The 27622-nt window shown below is 38.3% G+C and overlaps 2 protein-coding genes across 15 annotated transcripts in view; both read right to left on the bottom strand.

Annotated features, from left to right (window-relative positions):
- Window positions 1-8444, bottom strand: part of LOC139758004 (uncharacterized) — a 711662-nt gene extending 703218 nt beyond the window's left edge. For all 6 annotated transcript variants that reach the window (XM_071678987.1, XM_071678988.1, XM_071678989.1 and 3 more), the window contains exon 1: window positions 8207-8444. In XM_071678987.1, coding sequence (XP_071535088.1) covers window positions 8207-8359 — 153 coding nt within the window. In that variant the 5' untranslated portion in view covers window positions 8360-8444. The remainder of the gene's footprint in view (window positions 1-8206) is intronic.
- Window positions 8445-20512: 12068 nt separating this feature from the next.
- LOC139758003 (uncharacterized) overlaps window positions 20513-27622 on the bottom strand; it is a 42242-nt gene continuing 35132 nt past the window's right edge. For 4 of the 9 annotated variants that reach the window (XM_071678978.1, XM_071678984.1, XM_071678979.1 and 1 more), the window contains 2 exons: window positions 25394-25487; window positions 20513-22822 (listed from right to left, as the gene is read on the bottom strand). In XM_071678978.1, coding sequence (XP_071535079.1) covers window positions 25419-25487 — 69 coding nt within the window. In that variant the 3' untranslated portion in view covers window positions 20513-22822; window positions 25394-25418. Of the gene's footprint in view, window positions 22823-25393; window positions 25488-26214; window positions 26309-27622 lie in introns of those variants that run through there. The other 5 variants (XM_071678976.1, XM_071678981.1, XM_071678977.1 and 2 more) reach the window with 3 other exon arrangements.

Raw genomic sequence — 27622 nt, 5'->3', positions numbered from 1 at the left:
TAAATTTTGTGGCCATTAAACGAGGCAAAGTATGCAGTAGGAATACGGGTCATAGAGAACAAAAGCCTGAGGGCGAAGGGGTGTGGGAAGGGGGAGTCAAGAAAGCTTTAAGCCTACCGACCAATCTCAAACCAAGAGGACTGAGTGTCGGTGGAGAGTACCCTTGTTAAACCTAATCAAATACGGGCAAGATCCTTCATTCCATCATATTACCTACCATTGTAACGTCTCGCTGTCATAATCGTTTAACAGAACATCGTTTTTTTTTCTTCATGTCTACTTTCCCATCAGCGATACGCAGTAAGCAGCAGCAGCCACAGAAGGTAGCTGGGTCATGGAACAGTGAAAGTGTTCTGTACTACAAGCCTAGCCAGACGGCTCTCTACCAAATTATCTCTACACCGTGGTCTATTTTGTGCCTCTTGATGAGGACTCTTCAAAGGTGAATATCATACTTACGTTTTAATCTAACATATCAATATACTTCTCTAGTCTGCTGTAATACACCATCCTATTATGTACTCTACTACGTTTCAAGAACGCAATGAACAACATTTTGCGCAACCTCGCGTCCCAAGATCATGAATATGTGTTTATTACCCAAGTTATTTCACTACTAACAGCGCGTCGTTTTCGTATATAATGACGAAAAGAAAAAAAAATACAGTACAGCAACTTCTATCATACCATGAGATCCAAACCGTATGTTGGGTCGATGTTAGTCGCGTGGTAGCCGTGATTACCCCCCCCCCCCCCAACACCCCCATGAACCTTCCCCCTGTTCTCCACCCTGCTGGAACAGAGGAATTTCTTCGTTTCAACCTTTAACCAACAGCCAACACTTTAAGATCTTGGGGCACAGCAGCAGTCAATATATATATATATATATATATATATATATATATATATATATATATATATATATATATATGCTATCTGATATCTGTAGGTTTGCAAGGTATGTGTATTGCAATATATTTTTCTCTTCCCATATTAACTAAAGATTCAAGTCTTCCTTTTCGGATAAGAAAATCTATCAGGGCACACTGCCATTGTTCTCAGCTGGTGAGTACCGTACAGGGTGCTTATTCTAAACTAAGCTGGCGCATTTACGGTTACCTGCTCCACACTGTAAATGCCTTGAGTACAACGGTACAATCCCTGAGCACACCTCCACGACCTGTGGGTATAAACGCGCGACATATGACCTGACCCTGAAGAACAATGCCGTCGTACTGATAGGTCATACCGTCGTGTTTGAGAGTCGTCCTGTCGTGCCATAGAGTCGTACAGTCATGCTTTTAAGGGGTCAAATCCACTCTCCGGTGCCTCCGTTCTCGACCACTATAAATACATTAATACACCAGGACTGTAGTAAGACGCCTCGCACATAGATGCTATGATCAACATCAACTAAACCATAGCGTCTTTGATGCAGTATAACTGTGTTTACAACACACTACACCAACTCCTTGATATGATGGTCTAGCCTCAGACCTAACCCTTAAGGATCGGGTCAAAGGCCATGCCATCATATCCAAGGATCGCTCCGTAGTGCTCAAGGGTCGTAAAGTCGTGCTCATGACAGTTAAAAGTACTCCAAGTGACTCACTTTGAGGGCTTCGCCTTGCCTACATCAACAAGAGCCTCCAAGGGTTCTAGCACTGATTACACCGGTCATTCCTTCTCTGCAACTAATGGCTCCCTCGCGCAAATGACGAGCCAACCCTGGAGGAAAATTTGGGGCTATATTACGTCTACATCACACACTGCAAATTAAGAGAACACTGGTTTACCTAACTGTAGACGTTCGCTTCCTGTGTTCATCTGCGCCTTGCCTTAGTGGTTAAAAAAAACTCTACTAGTTTACAATTACATTTACTGCACGTTTCATTGCTTCTGTGGTTACTGAGGCAACAATCCTGTCGTAAGTTAAACGCTTTTCATTCCCGAATGGTAAACAAAGGTATTTATTTACATGTGTGTGTGTGTGTGTGTGTGTGTGTGTGTGACTTTACAATAAAAATTGTACCAATCATTCTCTTTATGCATGGGTTAGTGTGTAAGTAGTTACTATTCTAGGAAGGGAGCTTTACACTTGCTTGAGAGTTTGCCTGTCTGTCAGGCCGTTTGCGAGTATTTGTAAAAATTACTACTTGTAATTGTTATTTGTGTCTTGTGCTACTATAGGGACTGTACACTCGTTTTGCCCCATCCCTTATCTTCGTATCATTGGTAATATGTCTTTATTACTTGTATGTACACACACACACACACACACACACACACACACACACACACATCAGCATGAGCCAGATACCCAATTATTGATCAGCTCCAATGGGGAGGATGAACAGCTGAGACTGGCTGTAGGCCGACTCCGCACCCGGATTCGAACCAATGCGGACCCGACCCTGAGTGGGCCCGCACTGACTCTACGGTTAGTAACGCTAACCATTTCACTGAAGCGCGTCTGAGTGAGACTGCAATTTGTGCGTTACGGGGAGAGGGTGTTACACTTGTGTTGCCCCATTTCTTAACCTTGAATAAATGTGTAATGTCTTTGCTCGTATGTGTGCGTGTCACTATGGAAAAATGACTTTGCTCGTATGTGTGCGTGTCACTATGGAAAAATGACCATCATATGCTACTTTTGAAGATAAGCAAAGAGAGGGCTACCTTCCCCCACATAGAGCGTAATTTGTACTGTAAACCTAAGATTAATACTTGTTAGTGTGCACAGGCCTAAGCGGTAAGCCTAACTTTAATGCTACCAGTAGGATGCCTGAATCTCCATACAAAAGGAGACTGGTGTGGCACATCATATGCCAGCTCTGTTACTTTCATTAGAATCACAGTAACGTATTTCCAGATTCAGTACTATATACTTTATCAAAGTAAACGTGCTGTTAGATCCTTCAACACAACTACTAAACACCTAAGCACGACGTTAACTACCCTTGAGCACGACGGTGACTCATATCCATGGTCTAGCTTATGACCTGATTCTTAAATAGGGTTTGGTTAAAGATCACGCTGCCCTTCCTATTTGGCCGTACCTCAGGGCTCATGAATCGTACCGTCCGACATGTTCAAGGAGCCCAAGTACTGATAGCGCGGGAACCCCATATGCGCAGGTTAAGCTATCTGAAGATTATCACCCAAAAAGGCCGCCCCATAACAAAACGTTGCCACCACCTCCTCACGCCAAGTCTTACCCCGTTGTGGGAAAAAAAAAGATATCCAACAAATTTACATAAAAAAAAATGAATGACATGGATGGTAGGCAAGAATATGAATCACACACAAAAAGTGGTACAAAACTGCTCTCCAAAAGTGAGGCGTCCTCGCGTAACCTTACCTAAAGACTGCTCGACTGCAAGTAGCCAAGCTTCTCATCGTTAAATGAAAATGCCACACGTATCTGTGAAGCCATTGAAACACTGTGAATAGATACTGCATCACTAAAATGATGAATTATACCATGTCCATTAAGGCCCTGTACAGTAAATAATATTGGGATCTAATGACCACCTTAGCCCCTTGAACACTTCCATACGACCTTTTGGTATGATAACATGATCTTTAAGGAGGGCCAAAGGCCAGACTGATATAATACCCGAGGGACGAACCGTCGTGCTTAGGTGTCGTACCACTAAACTACACCAAAGGTAACGACTCGCAAACAGAATGAAGCTATAACTTGTCAAACGTTTGCTTCTCAGCTAAGATCCAGACCAGTAAGCTGGTCCAATAAACCAAAGCATCATTTAGTCCAAATGCCAGTTCCGTAAACACTTCCGATGAATAAAAACTGGTCGTAGACTTGGATAACATCTTTTACGCTGGGCCGAAGCTGTTGGCAAGTCCTTATTGTCTTGACCACTTGGCAAGAGTTCGCGCGAAAATCAGGAAGAAGAAAGTACAACCCTAACCCACTAGATGATTATAACAATCACTGGTTGGAAATAATGGCCAATAATGACAAGAAAGGCAAACCGGTTGATAATAAGAGATGCGAAAAAAAACTTCCCACTTAACAAGAGAGAAAGTCAAACATCACGGTATCATCGTGGGAAGAGCGGTGTCACACGATGAACATGGGGGTGAACAATAAATGTGCCACGGGTAACGGCACAAATCAAATCAATCTGGTTAATAGCCACTGTGGAGAGGAAATAACTGAGGTAATGCTGGGAAAATGCAATCAACCGATATTTACCGCAGTTCGAATAACATAAAATTCCTGAAGGGAAACCATGAAATAATAGTGGAAGGTCAAGTATAAGAGTGGGAGACAAATCACTAAAACATAATTGGAAAACGAACTCAAAATTAACGAAAGAAAAAGACATATTGATAACGTACTTTAAAGGAACACTACAACATACTGGATAAGAAATGTAGCCCTATTCCTCCACAAGAAAATAGCGCTGCAGAGTAGACGAAGCCCCGAAATCGATGTCCAGTAAACTTCAGTCACGCACATCACCTGATGATGAGCGATTACAGGACTGCTGCCCTGCAGATATATTTTCGTAAGGTAAAATAAAATGGTGTCCTGCAATCACCTTTCAATATTACCGGCAAAGATATACCATGATCTTATCCTTCAACCTGTCACCATAAGGTTTACCGAAGTAATACAAATATACAGTTAAAGCAAATTAAAATCGTGCAAAAGGTCTTTCTTCTATTTTCTACAGCAGCATTACTGTTTCTGAGCATGAGGTCGAAAAGCATCAACCTGCAGAATGCCTCCACCCAACCCGCCCATCCATATATACACACACACACACACCACTGCAGTAAAACGTGAGCGATCCACGTAACTATAACAATCTCGCGCACGTGGATTCCTTTTTTCATAAAACTAAACATCTGTAATTTTAACTTTCTTCATGAAATAATACCTGGTTTAATTTCACGGTTTTATTAAGTCTGTATATAATCACCTGTTTCACCATCTCATCACTCAGGCTTAACTCCCAGGAAAGCAGGTACGAGGCATGCATGCATCATGTCATACATATGGATAATACTGGAAGATCCAGACCTCATATCATACCTATACATAATTCCCAGTTACAACGAAACACCTAAGTTTCAACATGAGTGAACACTGTGTCATCAAATACAACAAAAATTACTTAAATCTGGGTGTCCAAGACATCTCAAAATCGTTACTGAATAATCACTACTGTATTCGGTCCAGCCACTGAAAAACATCTGAAAAAAAAAAAATCGCTCGCTAAATATGCATGAAACTGATCAGCCTGGGTGCGGTAGTTATGCAAGCCTGGGGCCGTGGCCACAAATAACCTGCCTTGAAGAATAACAACGATGGCGTTTAGTTTTTGCCCTAACTGTGCGAGGTTCAGACAAGCCTCTAAAATCACCGTAAGACGCACGGAACATCCTGAGTCAATATCACGGTTCAGCCTTCTGCTGTACACATGAAAACAAGACCGTACAGAAGCAGGCAGGATTTGTACACAAGAAACCTGTCAAGCAGCAAACAGAGTCTCAGAACAAAGGTAAACATCAAATCTTTACACTAGGTTGTGTTCTGTGTACACCGTCTATCATCCTTGGTACTTTCAGCTTAATATTCTACTCTAGAAATGTATGCAAGGAAAACAAATCTGCATGGGCCGTCTGCCACGCAGCCGGAAATAAGAGGACCAAACCCATGCATACATACAAATGTACATACAATTACACACACAAGCACGTTTGCACATACAAATACACACTGCCGGTCACGTAGCCTCGGCGTCCAGTCGCAATACAGATAACGTGTTGACCATCAACCTGTCAAATTCCTTCACATTCTATTTAAATGGATGATTGATTGCATATCTGGTGACCCGCAACCCGATGATTTGCATATTCCATTGAACTAGCACACAAACCTTCAGTTCAAAATTTTGCCACGATATCTAGTTTTATGATGGAGGGAGAAATGCAGCATCAAACAGTCTACTTAAGCAGATACTCTCCAAAAATGTCTGGGTACAGACAGTAGCAGGAGTTAGGAACAGACCTCGAAACCAGTTAACGAGGTTCCTACTGAAAACCAGCTCCTATTCATCGTGCACAGAATCCCTAAGAGGCAATGTTAAATAACTTAGTATAAAATCCGTGAGGCTCGGTGGGAGAAATCGAGAGGAAACCATGAGAGCCGGTTGAGCTGGACCCTTGATTCGAGAACGTGTTGGAACATATCGCTAATGTGAATGTCCCGTCAAAGCCGACTGTCTATCAAAGAAAAATGCAATTGTGAGGCTGTCAAAAATACATTTTTTTACATCATCATAAGTTGGACGAGATTTGTTTGTCAATCTGAAACTTACCCATCCTGAACAAGTCGAGACTTGAGGATATTCCAAGGCCACAGAGCTGCAAGAGCCTTGGGCGACTAATTCTTCTATAGAAAAGTTCCAATACCAATTACTGCTTGGTCCTATCCCATACATCACCATCTCCTTATACCCACTTCCATTCATATTACAGTCCCATCCCATCTAGAACTCGTACTGGGTTGGCTCTGCCCTACCTACTACCCGGTCTAACCCAATCTAATGCCTGGGCTCACCTCATTCATTTCCCCACACTACCATATCACCGGTCCCACATTATCTATAAGTCAACCTCCTTTTATACCCTGCCTAATTTATCAAAATTCCCCAGTTGTACACTGCCGACTGTTTCGTTCCACTTAGCCATCTACCTGTGGCTTATAATCCCATTTACAAGCACTACTACCTAAGTTCAATTCTAGATCTCACACAACTTGCCACGTAACACTTCCTGGTCCAACACATGATCTATAGCAATCCTGTCAGCTTTCATTCCCTTATTTACTTCACTCTCCATTCAAAATTAATCTTTCTAATGCTTTAACTTACACCTACTCCCACCCAAAATCATCTACTTTCGATAATTTCTTACACATCGAAGCCATTCCTGTTCCTTTACCTTACTTGTACCTTAACTTTACCCTCGTAATACCTATTCCAAGGGCTATTAACGCCCTCCTACTTCATACATACATACTCTGACCCGATTAAACTAATTTCCTAGTTTTACCCACTCTGCACACCTATTTTAAACCTCAATAATATCTTTGTCTTCCCCACCACCTTTTACAGCATTAAACTTGACACTGGCAAGGTGTCCTGCTCAGTAAACACGTTTTAAAAGGAAGAATGGCTTAAACGTACAAAGTGGGCTACAATTTTCACACGTTAAGCACTCAGCTCCCTGCCTGAAACATGATCATGGAATTCCGGTTTGAAAGGCTAAGGAATATGATATGAAGCAAAATTTCGCATACTTTTACCCTTTTCTTTGTCCACACGCATCAACTACAAACAGTACAAAGAGTTCGTCCATCTCTCATTCCATCCTTCCTTACGCAATAACACCAGTTTTTCTACATGCAATAAAGCGGTGGATAATTTGTCTCTGACAGAACACTGAATGGAACCCAGGCAGTCACCCCTCCCCCCCAAACACCTTGACGTTTCCTCACACGCCCACAACGCTGTCTCTCCTCACGGGGGGGGGAAAAAAATCACTATGTCTTCAGACGACTCTTCAAGAGAGAACTCAATTACAGGAGGCCAACACACACACATAAGTTGAGAAAACTCTGGTAAGTTTCACAAAGAGAGCGAGATAGGACAGCAGGTGTAGCCCTGCACGATAAACTGCCTACGTGCCACAGGCCGCCTACCCTTGCCACCCGCCACTTTAAACACCCAACTTTACCTTGCTACATAACTCTGTCCATTTAAAACATAAATAACAATCCCCTAAGATTAATAGCCAGTTAAACGTGCTTATGTGTATATCAACGTTTCTGACACATGAAAACAGGGCTGCTGACTGTTAGAGCTAGACATGATGCCGATAGTTTATTAAACGTACAACAACACTTCCAAGTAATCCTATGACAACCTGTAATAGTAAAAGTTCTCTTTAGGACAATTCTGGTCATATTTTCTGCCACATTAACCATAATACGAGTAAATCACCAAAGCACAATGGGTTGGTAAGCGAGTGGGTGGGTGTGTGCCAGCCAACCCGTAAACAAACAGTGGATGGGCAGTTCACGTGTCACCGCCCACAGTCACACGTTATCACCTGCCCACCAGTGTACCTGCTTCAAGGTGGCATCGCTGCTAATTAATCTTCTTACCTGTAGATCGTGATGTTTGGAATCGTTGTGGGAACAAGCTCTTATTACTCCCGCGCGCCAATCCCATTCGTTTATTTTTGATAATTTCAACTTAGAACTTCCAGAAACACACAAAAACCGTTTGCCCACTATTTCCTCTCTTGTTTTAGCCATGATTCACTTTACGTTTCATTTTGAAATCATTCAACACACTTCATTTTAGCGAAACACGGACAGACAGTATTCACCCCTCCACAGTTGCTTATGCACTGACGAGAGAGCCGCGGAAGAACATAGTTGGGCCTCGGAACACCTCCGCCGCCCAGGGAACTAGAGCCGCTCCACGGCATTACATCATTCGTGAAACTCATTCTTGTCTCCTCATGAAAATGGCATATATTGTATATTTTCTTCTCCATAATTGTTAGAATATGTACACAGGTCATTCGATCAATGAATATCACAGCAAATCTAATGGCAATGAGCATCAATCTCTGCCAAGGTTCGAAGCTGCGGTAATATTATATTACCTATCATTCCATCATCTCATATGGTAAAACATAATTCATACATATTAAGGTAATTAGTTTTTTCATTATTTCAATCTACTCTGTATATTTCAGGCACTTCATTCAACTAGTGCAAAATAAGCGTAAATGAATAGAAAACATCTTCCTTGATTTACTCAATTCATATATATATATATATATATATATATATATATATATATATATATATATATATATATATATATATATATATATTGTCTATTTGTGTCTATCTGTCTGTGTGTACGTGTGTGCGCGTGCATTTGTCTGTTTTTCTTGTCTGTTTAGGAACACATTTATGTACGTGCGTTTACGTATACACCTGTATGATGACACGAACTTACAATTAACGAGGAAGACAATACCTACTTGTTAGACTTCAAACAGGCAGATATAAAACGTCCATATTCAGCAAAGCAGCTCTTATAAATCTCGTGAAGATGCATTTATCAAGACCAGTAAGATAACCCCAGTACAGCTCATCAAATGTGCTTAAAAGCTTAGTAAAAATGCACCTATAAGGCTTAGAAAAGATGCGCATATGAAGCACTGTAAAAATGCGCTGATAAAGCATAGTGAAGATGCGCATTGGCACGATACGTTGATACAGGTTAGTGAAGATGCATTTACAAAATCTAGATGCGCTCTCAGCAGGACGCTTGATGTGGGGGGGTCATCCCCCCACTGCGACGGGCCTGGCGTGTACCATAACGACCAACGCAGCCAGGTCTGCCCCTCACCTCTGGATCGAACCCCGGCTCGTGATTTATAAAGATAGCTCTGTACCCCATGCACCACGATGAGCCCATACCGTAGACACAGAGCGCTAGGGGTCGTGCTGTCCGTCGGTCTGATATGTAGGTCGTTGTACATCCTATCATCATTATTACTAATAATATTATTATCAATATTATCATTGTTATTATTACTATTATTATCATTATTATTATTATTATTATTATCATCATTATCATTATTATTAATATTATTATCATTTTTACTAACATTATCATTACGAAATCAACACAATATAATTTTTACAAATAACAAGGGAGACAACGAAGGTGTGTTTGTTTTTCCATATCGACATTACATTGACTCCCCCCCCCCCCCCACGAGCAATTACCGGGAATGACCTTACTAGGAAGGCGTTCAACACAGCGAGGCTACCAGGTGGCTTCACGTGGGATTGTCAGTACCATGAACGATTCTAAGACGATGTGGTTACCAAGACCTGCATCTCTTGTCGACTGCATAAAGGAATGGGGAGTATGAGGCGGTAAAAAAAAAATATAGAAAAATGAGTCTCCTCAGCACAGTTGGCGAGGTAATTGTGATAAATCAATCTGCGTGTCCGTTTATAATGGGAAACAAGTAGCGGAAAAAGCTGTAGACAAAAAGGTGGATGCAACATTTATGGGACGTTAAAGTTGAAGTATTTTGAGAAGCTTTGACTGTATGGAAGACTTTTGAACGCGCTGTTAATAGCTTCTAAAACACAATTAGCACATATGTCAAAGTGGTGGTACAAAAGAGCAAATTAAAATTGACATGGTGCGTCGAAGGTGCTTGATGCCACCGTGGTTATCTAACGCTTTTTATGGATGTGGAGGTTAGGAAAGTAACCCAATTAGGAACGATTGTAGGAAAATAACCCATAACGAGCGATTACTGAGAAGAGACTGGCGGAGGAAGTGATCATAGGGGTGCTGCAACACCTGCCACCCAGCGAGTAGAGGAGCTTCCGCCATCAAGCATTATGCATGAGTCACTCCCCCGCCCCAACCCATCCCCTCCCCATCAGGGAAGTGACCCCCATGAGCGAATATTAGCCGGTTGACTGAACAAACACCACATGATAATAATGGGGTAGCATTCCAGGAGTTAAGAATGATAATCATTTATAGAAGAGTGTACTCCAGCGGCCAATTATACATTAATCCCAACAATGATTAGGGCTGGTTTTTACGGACTGACCCTTATGGAACGAATATTAAGAGACAGACCCCCAGAGAATTACAGGGGTGATCCCAGGAACGATTATGTAGAAGTATCTCCCAAACGGCAATTATGACCTGAATTATTTCCCTGTGGCGATCATCGGGGACTGACCCCCACAGTCATTTTTTTTTTTTTAGGGGTGACCCAGAGAGAGAGAGTGTGGGTGTGTCCTGAGAGAGATAAATCGCCCTCCAAGAGCGATTACAGGGTAGTGACTTCCCAGGAATGATTATAGGGCTTCCCCCTCACAGGAAGGATCTCAATAGGCCTAACTCACGCCGGGAGCGAGAATGGCGCACTGAATCACGAGAAGTACTCAAGAAGGGTGAAGCCCCTCAAGACAAACCCCGGGCTACGTTGAGAGAGAGGCAGGCTTTCTCTCCGTTTTCCTCAACCCACAGGTTTGGCTTCCACTGAGTATCAGGGAATTACACAGGAGTAAAGGACTTACCTATCCTTGCCTCAGTCCCTACAGGGAGTATGGTCAGTCTGTTGTAACACTAATAAATCTGCCAAGAAGCTACTGAGCAAAGAACTGATTGAAATTATGCGATTTAAAATTTTATTTACCTATGTATGTAGACATTGAGATGTATAGGTATGTATATTTGCGTGTGTGGACGTGTATGTATAAACATGTGTATGGGGGTGGGTTGGGCCATTTCTTTCGTCTGTTTCCTTGCGCTACCTCGCAAACGCGGGAGACAGCGACAAAGCAATATAAATGTAAATAAATATGTAGACTAAGCATTTCATTACTGAGACAGAATGGGTAAAGTAAAGAATACCTCCAGAATTATGGAAAGATACAATAAACTAAACTGGCAATGGCATTCAATAATTTTTTTTATCCATTATAACAATTATAAATGATACACACTACAGTACGATCAACAAACAACTCGTACGTTAATCTATTAAGAAAAGGAAAATACGGTGGCTAAGTAGCATCCTTTAAGAGAGGAACGCAGGAGAGAGCAAACAAGAGACTGACAGTTTAGCAGAGAAACCAACTGCGTCGTGATGGTGAAATAAACTGGTCAACATCGTGAAGAACTGACAAGAACCTTATACTGCCTGGTGTCGGGGTCATACACAGTTCACGTCGGACTCACGATACTCATTTACTCTCACTTTTTGAGACACTTAAAAATGAAGAATTTAATTTTTTTCATAAACAAAATCACACACACAGATATATATATATATATATATATATATATATATATATATATATATATATATATATATACACACACACGCGCGCGCGCGTGTGTATGTGTGTGTGTAAGCAAAAAGTGTATGCGAGAGTGCATCCCACCATAGGAAGAACAAAAGATAAAACAAAGACAGGTGACCCTGAATGTATAGGTAAGACAAAATCTTTCCATAATTCTCATCTAATATCAATCCTTTATATATTCTTTTCCTGGGCATCGCTAAAAATGCACGAGAAATGGAAGTAATTGTGCAGAATTGCTCTTGAAATTTCTTGTGAAAAGTTCAGAATCAAAATATGACAATGGTGATGGAATTTTCGATTCGTCTTAAATTTCGAAAGATATTCACTCCCGTAACAATCTTCAGTCTCTTGCCAAGATGAACTATATAGGTAAGGTAATCACGCAGATGAACCTCCTGCAAGCCTTTCTGACATATGGTAATCACTTCCCTGTACATGACAGTTTGCTAAATGACTTGATTACATACGCATCGTGGCTGGTTTTCATATCATTCATTATCATTATAAATAACTACAATACTTCTTTTACATGGGGTCCTGGAGCTTCAAGCATGGAAATTATGGATACATTTGAAATGAAAAGCTCCTCAGCGAGACTATTTTCCTTTCCGTTTAGTGGTGATGATACAATCTCGCCAAAGATAACCTGTCGCTCCCGAATTTTACGAAAATATATATACTCTCTGGGGATAGGGGAGAAAAAACTGCCCACATAGTCCCTGCGTGTCGTAGAAAGCAGACAAATCAGAGAACAAAAACCGAAAATGTCAGTTTAAAATATATATACCAGATTGCATCAAAGAGTGTCTCATGTACAAGGTTATTAAAACCATCAAATCCAACAGCACAAGAGGCCTTTTCTCCGTCAGTTCCTAGCACTACCTCGCTAACGCAGGAAACGGTGAACAAGAGAGAACAAAAAAATCATGCAACAAGAATATGCACGGCTGATACCACTGAGACCTGGCCACCTCCCTGATGTTAGGTATTCAAGCAGAAGCGACAGCCAAGCTCTCTCCTGCCTGATGCTTCAGCTTCAGGCAACTTTCCAAACTATGTTTCAACATATACGTCATAAAGAGTATAAATCATGAACACATTATTTCATCAGTATTTGTGTCTCCTCTGTATAGCTTTAAGTCAATGAATGCTAAAACTGCACCTAGGGGTCTGTTCTGAAGATTAACATCAAATATACTTAAAATACAACGGGCTAAAGCTGTCTTGCCTAGCACAACAAGTAATGAAGAATATCCTTGAAATAGTCCTTTTCGCTACTAAATACGGAAGAATCTCAGTAAAGGAACATTGTAGGATTTAATGGCTGTCAATATCAGATCACCAGTAAACCAATATCAAAAGCATACATCGGACATACAAAGTATAATAATTAGAAAAGTACCAATGTGTTTTGGTTAGGGAAGATGATAATCAAGATATAGAAATTCTGAATGTAAGATAATGTAAAACAATACCCAAAATTGACATCATAACTTGCCTAATAGACAATTTATGTTTTATTTGGATAGTCCTCCAGGAACCCAATGAAACTGAGAAAATCTGATTTTTCTTCGCAGGAAATATGTCATGGAGTATTTACCTGATGTAATGCATGCCAGGCTTTATTGGGAGGTCTTCTTGAACGGCGAATTGGCAAGTACCTGTCGAAGTTCTCTGTAGTTTATGAAATGCACGAACCACCTCATCCCTTGCCATATCGACGCATGCCTACTCTGGAGTTCCAACATTGTTCCGGGAATTAAATTATTCACAAACATTACAATTTCTTAAAAACTATGTGAAAGATATTGATTCAATTCGACAATAGTACTATCGTTATCAAATGATACATTACTGTTATCATTATGTGGAACTAAACATTGCGTGGTCGTAGAAAGAATTACAGACCATGTACACAAAACAGCGTTCACTTTTCATGATTTTTCCAGAAAAAAAAAATCTTCATCCCTTCCGAATCTAGCCGTTGTATCCAAACTGAAATATTTTAGATTGTAAGGCTATTAATTTTGTATTTCATGTATGAACACACGTACATATATTAGCATTCAAAGATACTGAAATCATTACAACTTCACTCTAATGTGGCCGAGACTACTGAAGAATATCAAGGAAATTATCTTTCTTTATCGGTTTTATGAAAAAGGAGGGTAATTCAAGGAATAGGAATATAAATAGCAACTCATTAAGCAATTGATCTCAGGAAATATCCTGATATTTGGTCCTTTGCAGTAAATGAAATATGACAGTAAGTAACCTTAGATTTGAGATTATTCAGTTCCGCTGTTTGTCTCTCGTGGGACAGAAGAGGAAAACGTGGGTTTGAGAATGACTACAAAAATAAACATAACAAAAGCTGCAGAAAATGATAAATGTTTAATTGAAGTTGTTTGTCAAGATTGAACGATAAAATAAACAGCTTCAGGTACTTGTTCTATGTGTCTTACCTAAAGTTCAACAACGCCTTGACTCGATCACGATAGTAAGACGTATGTGCATGAGGGCGTGACCTGTGACCTGACCCTTAAAGATTGACACTGTCTGCGGATGTAGTAAACCCAGCACTTTTCCGTATTTTTCTAGTTTACGGACGCCGCCTTTCTAGAATAAAGAAATTAGCGAAATTTCCATAAATGCATCGTTACAATGTGTGTAAGTGATATAAGGTGTGGGATTTTAGGTGTAGTGTCTGTAATTCCATCAATTTTAAGTTTTCGTAAAGTGGGCAGGGATTTGATGAAGAGGGAAATCGTGGAGGAAAAACACTAAAAAACAACACTGGCCAGTTCACTTGATACATTACTATTACTGTCGCTGAAATCCCAGTTTCTAGTAGCGCGAGGGCATTTGTGCCCCAGTTTGGTGTTATCACAACATGGAAGTTGGCTTGGCTTTAATCTTGCCTTCAAACACTCAATATCGTGAATTTGCGGATATTTATTGATTTCTAAGCTACAGCTGTTTACAAAGTTCCCATTCGTTTTTTTACAAGTGTCTCGGTATGCAACCAAGATCTGCTCGAGCCTTTTACCTTTAATATCAATGTTTCAATGTGATTACAATATTCGCATTCTAGTAACAGTACCATCATTCATCTAACTGACAATAGATTACTGATATGGTTGAAGGTTTGATTCTCCACTTACATCATTAATTTGTCCTTTTTCATGAATAACTGTGTGATTATTAGAGAACAAATATAAACACATACTGTCTAAATACTCTTGGCCATTACTCCTGTTTAAGGTCGAAACAATGGCATGCAAGAAAATGATTGTCTAAAATATCAGTGTTGCACACAAAAAAATCTAACCAGTAAAAAAAGTCAAATACCAAGAGATGGTTGTTGCATTCAGACAAAAAGTCTCAAAAGCAGTTCATGATACTCTTGTCCTAAGATCCTTTACTACAGAACTTGATAATCCAACCTTACACTTCTAAGTATCCTTCCCTATTTCGGTAAGAGCCTTGGTCGTTAAGGATCTTTCTTTATATACCTAAGGCTCTTCCCCTACATTCCTGATAATCCTTCCCACAACCTCAAAAATTCTTGCTAATCAGGATCTCTACCTTCAATCCTACAGATCCTCCCAACACCATTAAGAATTTCCCTAGATATAACGGACCTTCCTTAAGACTCTTGGATATTCCATCTCACACTCCTATATGTCTGAGAACTTTCCTCCAGCACAGCTGAGGATCCCTTCATTAATGTTATCATTCTCCCCCCAACCCCAAAATATCTTTTCTTGCACCTTCCGTGATCTTTATCCACCCAAGAATCCCCTTACACACGAGATGAATCTTCTTAACATCCCTAATGATCTATCTTACATTTCCTAATGATCTATTTTACATAAGATCCAACCCACACCCCTGAGGATTTTTCCCTGCATCCCCAACTTTTTCACTGAAACCACTGATGTAATATCCTTAAATGTGAGGACCCTTTCCTACAACCCTGGGGATCCTCTTCCATAACTCTAAGGATCTTTTTCCATAACCAGCATTCACAAAGATTCTTCCCTTAAGCTCTAAGGATCTTGTTAACCAATTTGCTCTTTCCATACACTCTTAAAAGATTTTATCCTCTATCTCTGATGATCTTTCTACATCCAGGAATACCCTACTAAGCACTCATCATGCTCCTTCTCTGGTATCCTGAAAATCCCACCTGTTTTGACTTCCTACTCATGTTTTAAGCTTTTGACCATGATCTTAGGGAATTAGTACACCCCTTGGCCAAATCCTGAATATGTGGCTGTGAGAGATTTGGGAAAAACTGTAGAAGCTAGTTCCTTTGTTTGATAGAGTGTGTGAATGGAGAAAGTTGAGAGTGACCGTGAATATAAGTACGGTTACTGAATTTCGGAGTAGAGAGAGACAGGTTGGTTGGAGTGCGAGTCTGAATGTAGAGAACCTGACGGAAGTGGTCCTGGGTTCACTGAGGAGTATGTGAAAAGACAGGTCACTGGCTGAGGGCAAAGATGGGCTTCTTGGATGGATAAGTAGTTTGGAAAAAGTTGTATATATGTAAAGCATGAGCCCTAGAAAATAAAAGTGTGGAGGCAGGGGTGGAGATTTTGGAAATTAAATGTTTGAAGGTAATGTGGAGTTAGGAGGGCTGATTGAATAAAAAGAAAAAAAAAAAAAAGATACATTAAGAGAGAGGTGTGGCAATAATAAGAGTATGTATGAGAGAGCTAAAGAGGGTTTGCTGAAGTGTTTTGGACATACGGAGATGAGTGAGGAGAGGCTAAGAGGGTATATTTGTCAAAAATTGAGGGAACAAGGAGGTGGAAAGGTGATGTGAAAGAAGCTTTTAGAGGTCAGGGCCTAAAGCATATAAGATGGTCAGGGAAATCACAGTAAAGTCTGTGGGAACTAGCTGTGGACAGAGAGGCTCTTGTTCCACTGCATTATATGTAATGGTTAGAGAGTGGATGTGAGAAAAGGAGCTGTTCTCTGTTACCTCCTGATGCTATCTCATTATGTAAGAAATCACAAACAAGTATGAAAAAAATTTATATACGGACATTCATAGTGTAGCAGTTCGCATTGTGAACAATGAATCTACACATGGGTTCCCCTGGAATCGTTTCCTGGCTGCAGCAGTTGGCCCACAGCCAACTCAGCTGTTCATCCTTTCCTTGGGGTCAGTTAATAAATGGGTACATGGATTAAGCTCGAAGAAAGGAGAGACTGAGGATGATTGAAGGATGGAGTGAAAGATGTCCTGAGGTACTTGGGCCTGAACATGCAAGAGGATGTAAGACATGCATGGAACAGAGCAAATGGGCTGTCAATGGGCTAAACTAAGGCATATGAAACAGTCAATGGAAACCTTGGAAAGGTCTATAGGGCCCAGTTGTGGATAGAGAACTTTGGTTTTAGCACATTGTAGGTGACAACTTGTGAGTGGATGCGAGCAAATGAGGCTGCTTTTCATCTGTACCTAGCAATACATCACTATTGTGGGAAACTGCAAAAAAAGTATAGGAAAAAAACAGATACCTTGATTAATGGCCGGGATGCATTCCTGTCAGTTGAGTACTAATCAAAAACAATGCTAAACAGTGGTCCTAATGGGGATTTGTGAACATGCAAGAGCGTGTGAGGCATGCATGGAATAGATCAAATGCTAAATAGTGGTTCCAGTGGAGATTTGTGAACATGCAAGAGGGTGTGAGGCATGCTTGGAATTGAGCAAATTTAAGACATGCTGTTAATGGGCTAAACTAAGGCATATAAAGCAGTCAATGGGAAACTTGATTAATGTCCAGGATGCATATCTGTCAGTTGAGTACCAATCAAAAACATTGCTAAACAGTGGTTCCAATGGAGATTTGTGAAGACAGCACAATTACTCCCCTACAAGTGATATATGATGTCTTCATTAAGATTTTGGTAATTGCACAAATAGTAATTGTTTATGCACGATAAATGTTTTAAATCAGTTCTTAAAAACGTTAATATCTAATTATAATGACATCACAAATATACAGTAAGATATGGTACTCACCAATGCATTTAGCAGGAGCAGCGTAAGATAACCAACCTCTACATGCTCTATAACATGCACTTGTCACATCCAAACTGATGCTTTTCCTGACTGCTTAACCACATTACCATCACTACCACCTGAAGGCCATTTTCCGGGAATTATGGGTCAATTGGTGGCACCCCAAAACATGAAAAACTTCCAAGGGAAAGAGAACATCATAACAAAAGAAGTTTAAATCAAAGCAGTGTCAAAAAAGATATAGCTGTATATGTTCATATACAAGAATATATACATTTTTTCATGCGATATTTCTTCTTCCTGCAGTAAGCGAGGGATAATATATTAAAGTGCATTATATATTACAACTAGAGTGGATGTAAGATGAGGGCATATGGGTTACTGAACTCAATTCACATACAAACTTTCTCTCATCTTTCACATACCACTTGACAACATGTAAAGAACTTAATTCTTTATCCTAAATTACAGGTTTCATTCACAACTGAAAATTGGTGAGTAAGAAAACTACTCATGCAGCTCCTGCATGATTTAAAAATGCAACTGAAAGGGGGATGAAAAAAGGGCTGGAAACCCTCCCTTCCTTGCAGGGTCATTTGCAATAAGGAGCAATATATAATCAAAGGGGCCAAAAACAAGGCAGTCCTTTTCCGTACAGCCATGACAGAGTATCTTATTTTAAAATGTCAGAAACCATACACTGCACACAAATTAAGCATCTGTATGGAAGGAAGCTGTAAATACTTGATCCACCTAAGATAAATGGGAATGGAGTTGATAACAGATGCATAGACAGACTATTTAATGAACAGAACTCATGTACAGCATTCTTTCTAATCTCGATTCCTAGGTTAAAAAGACAAGGAAAAATTACAGTTCAAAGAATGCATTGAAACTAAAATTTTATCTATGCAACAAACTTTACAAAGTGAAATTGAGAGGATTAGAATTATTTTCTTTGAAACAGGAAACCCTCTGTGATGACCAAATAGAAATGAAAAATTATGCAGAAATTTGACAGTGCCAGTTTTAAACACTGTTCAGAGTGCATAGCCATCCTATATGAAGAAATACAAGACTAATATTCTAGGCAAAGCATTAAATACCAATTAATGAAAATAAGTGATTAAGAGTAAATGATCATTGAAACAAGTTTTATGTAAAATATCCAATTTACATCTCATTCATAATGAACATTAGCATAAAAGTACTGTATACCAAATTTTGGATAACTACTCTATCATTCATTATATGTAGAATCTTAAAATTATCTATCATTTCAGAAATCTGAAGGAAGATGAAAATATGTAGAGTCACATTTGAAGTTACAGTTAATGGGATACTGTTGAATTAAGCACAGTTAAGGAAAAGAAATTTTAATCTTATTTCAAACAAAAAGTATAGCTGTTGCTGGAGAATCAGCAATTTGCAATGAACATTTGGTACAGATGATGAAATTGCAGATGGAATTTTGCTTAGCCTACAGACTGCCAAAGCAAATAAATTGAGCAAGCAAATAGAGCATGGATTTCTTGAAGGAGTGGTGTAAATGGCTTTGAATTAAATATGTTCATGTCAGATTGTGACTGTAGAATGATTTGTACAATTAAGTAGATATGAATTTCTTCAAAATCTGGTTGTGGAATAAGGAGACTGAAGAGGAAGAAATCAGAATCAGATGAAATCTGCTGTATGAGGGAGAAAGTTTATGATGGAATAAGGATATAGATATGCAGAGAAAATACAGGTAGAAAGTTTCTACATTACCATGAGAAGTGTAGAGGATTACTAGCTAAATGGAAGGACAGTTAAGACAATACATATGAGAATAACAAAGTGGATTGCCAGCATCACAGAACAAAGTCCATGGTCAACTCACAATAAAGCATTCATGATATATGCAACAGTTTTATATCAAAAATTATATTAATCAATGTTTATCCTTTGATCACATAAGGTTTGCATGAGGGCCTAAACTATAAAAATCAAAAGGTGTCTGTGCAAACTGTACCAACACACAGGCCCTCTAAATTCAAGATCAAAAATTCTCAAAATAAAGGAGTGTCACGCAGTTGTAACTGTTGACAGTGTCTCCTTGCTAAAAGAACAGCTACAATTGTGTATTTAGAGGAATTGGATAATTTTGGGGTTATACTAGGACAAAGTGGAAATGTGTGCTATTGATAGCATACACTGTGCAAATGTCACCCCAGTTCATCTGGATATTAGACTCAAGTATATATACATAATGAAAGGAATAATCTTTAATGAATAATCAATCTTCTTAAACATTATCACCAAACCATCAACTAGTTTTAGGTAAATAATGTTATAAAAATGTATACATTTCAACAACATATTGATAAAGTTGATATCTATAACAGCTAATAAATTTAGCAGGAAGGTTGAAAGCATTACATACCATACAGGGACAATACTTCCCCTACACAGAAGTGACCATTCTACAGATATAAGATAGGGCTGATACAAAAATGTGTTCTTTTATACTTTATTTACGTTAAAACAATCATACTGACATAACATAAAATGAGGTTACAATATATTTTTTACAACTATATACGGACAGTATATCTCCATAATAAAAAATTTCACCTCACAACTTTGTATAATACACATGTTGCAACTGGAAACATAGAGAGTATTTCTTTGATATAAGAGGCTAGATTAACATCTCACCTTTATAACAACAGTAATAGCAATGGCACATAAACCCTTACAGCTCAGAAGTGGCCATCTTCATTCTGAGGGTGTCTGATAATTCTCTTTTCATTATTATAAAGCAAAACTAACTCTTTAAAATATCAGATGCTGATGTCATATTTTTGAGCCTGGTAACAAAGACAAGATGAAATAATAATCTGTGAAAATTTCAATCTGAATAAGGTCTACTGGGAAGCTACTTTAGAAAAAGAGAACGCTGCTCAATCGAGGTAGAGGACACTCTCTATTTTCAAGCAATAAGCTTTTCTTGGTCCAGAAACTAACTCTTTCTCTTTCATCATGTAATGGCCTGCATATTTAAGTACAAAATACTTTTGATTGAAAAAGACTAGGTTGAACCAAGAAAAACTTGTAAATTTGATCTGGCAAGCCTAGATGAGCAGGGTATTAGGACAACTACATCACTACACCAATACAGTACTGAGTGACTTGTCCAGACATCTCTGTGTAGTAGTTTTGCTATTACCATGCATATCAGTCACGATGAAGTACTCCAGAGTGTTGTTCCTGAAATCATTACAAGCAATTCTATTTACATATGAACACTGCCATAATATTTATCACTGCCTATAATCATCACTGGTTACCTATCATTAATTCCTGTTTGAATACATCTAATTACCTGTTAATTAACCATATCAGATATATAATGAATACCTTCTTTGATGGTGCTTTAACAATATCATATATACAAATGCACCTAAATCATTAACATTCATTCTTTTTGATATGCAAAAAGGTTTATACATAATGCAAAGCAAAAATTTCCATGTGCAATAACAGCTCATTTGAAACTGTGAATAGATTTCAAGTAAATTTCTCCATATCTGACATCATAGACATATAAAAACTGAAAATAAATACAGTGACTTTTCATGATGAGTATGATTCAGCCATTCAGTCCTGTCATACATTAAATAGATTCAACACAAAAGAGCTTATAACAATAATATTCATGGAAGCTTTAACATCTTTATAAGATAATTTTATCTTTAGCTTCTCAGTTTACTGAAATTGAAAAAAAAAAATCTTCCATACATGTCTCTGTGTAAGTAATATAAAATGTACATGCATCAAAGATGAACACTGTCCATGAAGAAGGAAGACCATAATTCTCTTTTGGTGATACTGTGAGCTAGAAGTGTACAACAGCAAGATTATATTTTGTGCAGGCACTGATCAATTCAGAATGGCACAAGTTGCTTAAAAGGCTGATTAATGAGGGCAAGAAGGATAAAATATGCAGATACTGAGAGTAAGTTGTGCCCTTTACAAATGATAATATTAGTTATGCTTTTGGTAATAATGAGCAGGAGGCACAGACAGTGATGGAACATAAGGATTTAATCAGTGTATTATGTCTTCATTACTAACTTAAAATTACAGAGCAATTATAGTCTCCTTCCCTATGAAGCACAATGTTTTGGTTACCAAGATAAAACAAGCTGATGGCACCTCCTAATGATCAACTTATTTTATCTGTATGTGGTACACCTTGTAAAAAAGATTCAGTGCAATTATACTTTCAAAAGGAAGGTGTAATTGAAGGATACTTCTAAAACTAAGTCATTACACTCTTCCTATGGAATATAAATAAAAAGGAAAGAATTGAGTTTTATATCACTTGCATGATCTTGCATCTATGAATGTTTGCACAGATCTGCACTTAATATCCATATGCCACTAAATCACAGTCCATACCACAATTTAACATATTAATCACATAGATAACTGTGACCTATACACTAATATCCTTCCTACTCGGATTCAGAACCAGCTTCCAGTGAACTCTTCTTGATAACTGTTGGCTGTGCACGGGATGAAGACCTTGATGTAGATCCTGTCCCTTTTCTACCTTGGGAATCAACCCTTGCTCTGCGTGTAGAGCCTGTTCGAGTTTTCGGTCGAACAGAATGTTGTCCAGGAGCAGAGGAGGCAATTGAGGCTATAGAGGAGTGTGAGGATGACTCTGATAACTCTACCTCACTGTTCAGTGACATAGTGGATCCAACTCGTTGAGCTCGTGCCCATTCTGCTCCACGAGTCACATCTGCTGCACTGATCTGGTGAGAAATTGTATACCAGAAAAATAAGTGAGATCCTGATACTTAAATATTATAGCCTCTATTACAAAACAGGATTTTGTTACAGGACCACTTCTTTATAAAAATAAACAAATTTCTGCTGCAATAAAGTCCACTACACTGAATAGGAACCATTAATACAGGTGTAATACTCTTCTTACTTACGGGATGGAAAAAATTCTCTTCCATCTACCATCACTACTCCAATCTTAACTTAATGGAGTAGGTCAAGTATGTAAAGCCTCTAATTATCACCTGAATGGCCCAACCCAAGCTTGGAATGTCAAAGTGAAACATTTATGAATGCGCTTCTTACTTTTTCACTTCACTCACTAAATTGTTTCATGGGAGACAAACATCCCCATTCATAATACCCAACACACAAAACACTTTAAGAGCATTTTTTCCCCTGCATTACTTCAGCAAATTCATCTGAAATATTCGTACTAGATAAATTTTCTTTTTACAGCAATCCATTTTTTTATATGGTCTCTCCTTGTACTGTTTACTGTACTGCTGTACATCTTGATGAACTTTTCATCTCATATTCTGCATGACCATACCATCTTAAAAAAACTTTTGTCAAAGTCTTCCTAATGACTTCTTGACATGACATAACCACTCAGTTTCATTCTTAATTCTATCTATCATCTTAATCCCAACAATACAAATAAGTTCTTAAAAACAAAAATAGTAAATATCATATGTTAGAGCTGGTGTTACTAGAAACAACTTGCTTGAGATTACACTGTGAGTGAAATGTAACCTTTGGGACAAGGCTGTATCAACATCAGATAATGAAACAGCTTACAGTCCTATGAAATATGTCCTGCTGCCTTCCACAATGACAATCTATCCACCAAAGGAATTTCCCCTTTATTCCTGTCTAGTCATCCAGCTTCACAATCACCCTCCTATGTGGTATATGGTCAAAAGCTTCCAGCAGTCCAAAAGCAAATAATCTACTCAGCCTTCTCTTTTGTCTAACAGTACGCTCACTCTTTCTCAGAAATTTAAGATGTTCATTACACATGATTTTCCTCCCCTTAAATCATGGCGTTTGTCACTAAGGTAATTTCAACCCAGCTTTAAGTCATCCATCTGCTTCTTAATTATCTTTTCCAGTACTTTACAGACTACACCTGTCTGTGAGACTGGTCTGTGGTTCAACACCTCTTCTTGATCTCCCTATAGAAAGGTATGACATTTACTCTTTTCTACTCCTTTTGTCACTTTACCTTCTCCAGCAGCACCTTAAACTGTATTTCAAGAGATCTGTCAATTGTATCCACACACATCTTCAGCACATGTGGTGAAATTTCATCAGGACCATGAACCTTGTATTAGTTGACCTTTAGTATTCTATCAATGTCTTTTCTAGATATCTCAGTACTTTCTCTGACTTCCTGATTCCAACTGAATGGTGCCAGGGCTTCAGTGTCTTCCAGAAAAAAAAATATGTTGGTAATTACCTATTTTTCCTTTCTGAGGAGCGAGAGTTTTACATAGGTTTTACCTAATGCTACTGCCTAACATTCCTACACACTACTTCCACCTAATGTTTCTACCAAATGCTCCTAACTACAACTTCTATCTACTGCACTGTGCTCACTGCAGGAAAATTAGAGTTATGAAGAATGAGTTGTGTGAGTTAAGTGTTGTCAATTGTTATGTATACAAGGAGAGACTAGATTTGCAGACAGAATGCCAGTAGTCCACATATGGGTCAGGTAGAAAGAAAAGACAGCTACCTGGATCAGATGAGTGCAACCTGACAACCACTGGAATTTACTATAATTTCAAACATCCCTACCTTTGACCATACAAACATTGATATATCTTTTTAAACATGCTCCTTGATGCATCAAAGAGCATAGGCCCCTCCACCATCCTATATGACTCACTTCATCCTCAACAGTTCCACTACCAAGATAATTGACTAGGGATTGGGAACATTCAGATCAAGATGCTGGAGGAATGATTGGGGATGGACATAATAAGGGCAATCTGTGTACACAGACAGGTACTGTATATTGAAATGTTGGTCTTACTTAATCAAGTACCTTAGTGTGTACAGTGAAGAAGTAAGAAACACTTTGCATGTGTGGAAAGTCATGTGTCACTTAACCCACTGGGCATGGTTGAGGATGTGTGAGTGATTTTTGTGGCTGTAGGTACCTGATTCACCTCACAAAATTGTACATGGAGTACTGAAAATATAAAGACAATTAGAATTTTTCATTTACAACCCCTATTCATCATAGCCTCTCGTAAAACACAAGCACATTTGACAGGAAGTAAAAAATCACTATGCAAGGAAGTGTAGAATTATTCTGGATCTTACCACATCATGGGCCAGCCTTGAGAATACCATGCAGAGGAATACCTTGCTTAGATACCTATGACACTGAACTCATCTCCTTAAGAAGCAAGGTAACCATGATTTACCAATATCATGGTACTTCCTTTTATGAGTACACCAATGTCTTCTACTGAAATGTAAGGGGAATGTGAATACATGCAAATAAAAGACAATATATAAACACATACCATTGACTTGGGTCTAGGACGATTCTCAGACTTGCCTCTTTTTCGTGGTTGCCCTTTTACTTGCGGTTCTTGGAAGTGTAGCGTAGGCTGAGATCTGATGAGAGCAAGATATGTAATCTATGTTCTTTTTTTGAAATTAGAGAGGTTAGATATTTGTATATATCTACAATCAGAAACTCCCATATCTCTATAAACTGAACTTGAAGCATCATGTTAAACCTAACAACAATAAAATACAGCAAAGCCATCATGTATAGCACATATTTGCGTGAAGGAAAAAGTTACATATAAATATAATCACTGCATAAAACAAGTTATGAGCACTGAATAAAAGAACAAAGGTTAATGCACATAAATGCACTAACATATTAAACAAAGAAAATATTATAATGCAATCATGTATTTTTGCACTGTACAACTAATCCATATAATTAGTTACATACTGTAACTCTGAAATTGATTAATAATAGCTCATGACAAAATCAACTGTGGTAATCAATATCAGCTAAGATCAGTACTAATCATACACATCTTTAAACTTAAATTTTGCTGAAATGAAAAAGAATCAATTTTTAAACATTAGTAGAGAAAAAAGTTGAATCAAAAAATGTCAATATTCCAATACAATAAAAAAATCTGAATTCTTAAGAAATACTGAACATTAAAAAACCTGCTAAGCCAAGGCATCTCTACAGATGTTATTTTTTAAATTAAGTGCATTTGAAGGAAAGCTTGTGTTACAGATGCTATTATCAAGCAATATAAAAAGTCTTCTACAGTAGGTAGTGGTAACACCAACACCCCATGCACAGAGAACCAACCCTGATCTGGACATTTCCATTCATGATCCCTGCGTGCCACACTTGTCAGAGCATAGCAGGAAAAGGTGAATCGCCCAGAGTCATTATGGTACAGCTTAGGAGAAAAGTTTTTCATGCAGTGCTCATTAACATTCTTTAAAATTGGCTCTTTGCTCTTAGTTATACTACTTTCTTTCCCGAAATCCAAAATGCTTTGAGAGCTTTTCTCAGACAACCAGAAATAAGAAGATAACCCAGTCTTTCTTAAGCTTTCCCACTAAGACAGATATTTCTTCCTGTGAGTGACAGCGAAGTCATGATTTCACAATTCATAGTTTGACAAAGAGGGAAATTAAATTGCCAATAAGAACCAAGTACAATAAGCCCAAATAAAATTATGGCTATTACAAAAGCATAAAGGAAAACTGAAACAAAAATCTGAAGAATTAAGATTACGAAAATATAATGACTTAATAGTACAACAAAAACATCCACAAACAGAACACACATAGCTGCAGCAAGACAAAAAAAAGGCATAAAAGATGTATTCCCCATACAAACAACCCAGACAGACCATCTTAATTTTCTTATTATCTAAAAAAAAAAAACTTCATCTTTCACAACACTAACCATGACAAAACACATCAACATCTCAAATAAACAGTGTTTTGGTCTTAAGTGATTATGCAACCATTAATATACTACTTTCTCAATTGACAAGAATAAATGAAAAACGTCTGAATAATGATTAATGATATGTGACTTTTCAAAATGAAAATAACAATAAAATACACATTTCTTTTTTGGCATTTTCCCTACTTTTTATGTGCTTGCCTTTCCTACTTAAGCAAGGCAGCATGAATAATAAAATCAAAAGCTAAAAGCTACACTACCATGACAGAAATTCAGACTGTCTATCACTGAGGGTAGTTTTCTCTAATGATACTCACATTATAGCACCAAACAATAGTGTCAAAAATTCATTGATTCCATGCAGTCTCTCAAATTTTTATGTTCACTGTTTTCCCTTAACTTCCGATTTTAATTTCTATTCTACCTCTACTTTTTCCTTATATGTATTTGCTACAGAATCTCCCTTTTTCACATGAAGGGTTATATTAATAGAATGAACAAGAAAGGCTTGCTTCACTTGTTTAACAGACAAAACTATACCAGTAATTCTTCTTTAAATGATATGAACTCTCTTACAAGGTGATACTTGAAAATATGGATAGTGGTGGAAATCCTGCATGCACCAGTATACTGCAGATATGGGAAATGTATTTAAGATAAACACTGTCTTTCTAATTTGTGCTCATTCAGGGCTCTGATCTGCTGAGATTGCATTAATAAAAAAAAATCATATGAAGTCAAAATGAAAAGCCAGCTATTTTACTAAAAATATTAACTCAACTAAAATACTAAACAT

The sequence above is a fragment of the Panulirus ornatus genome, chromosome 29 (genome assembly GCF_036320965.1).
Source record: "Panulirus ornatus isolate Po-2019 chromosome 29, ASM3632096v1, whole genome shotgun sequence".
Classification (NCBI taxonomy): Eukaryota; Metazoa; Arthropoda; class Malacostraca; order Decapoda; family Palinuridae; genus Panulirus; species Panulirus ornatus.
This window is presented reverse-complemented; position numbering and strand designations above follow the sequence as displayed.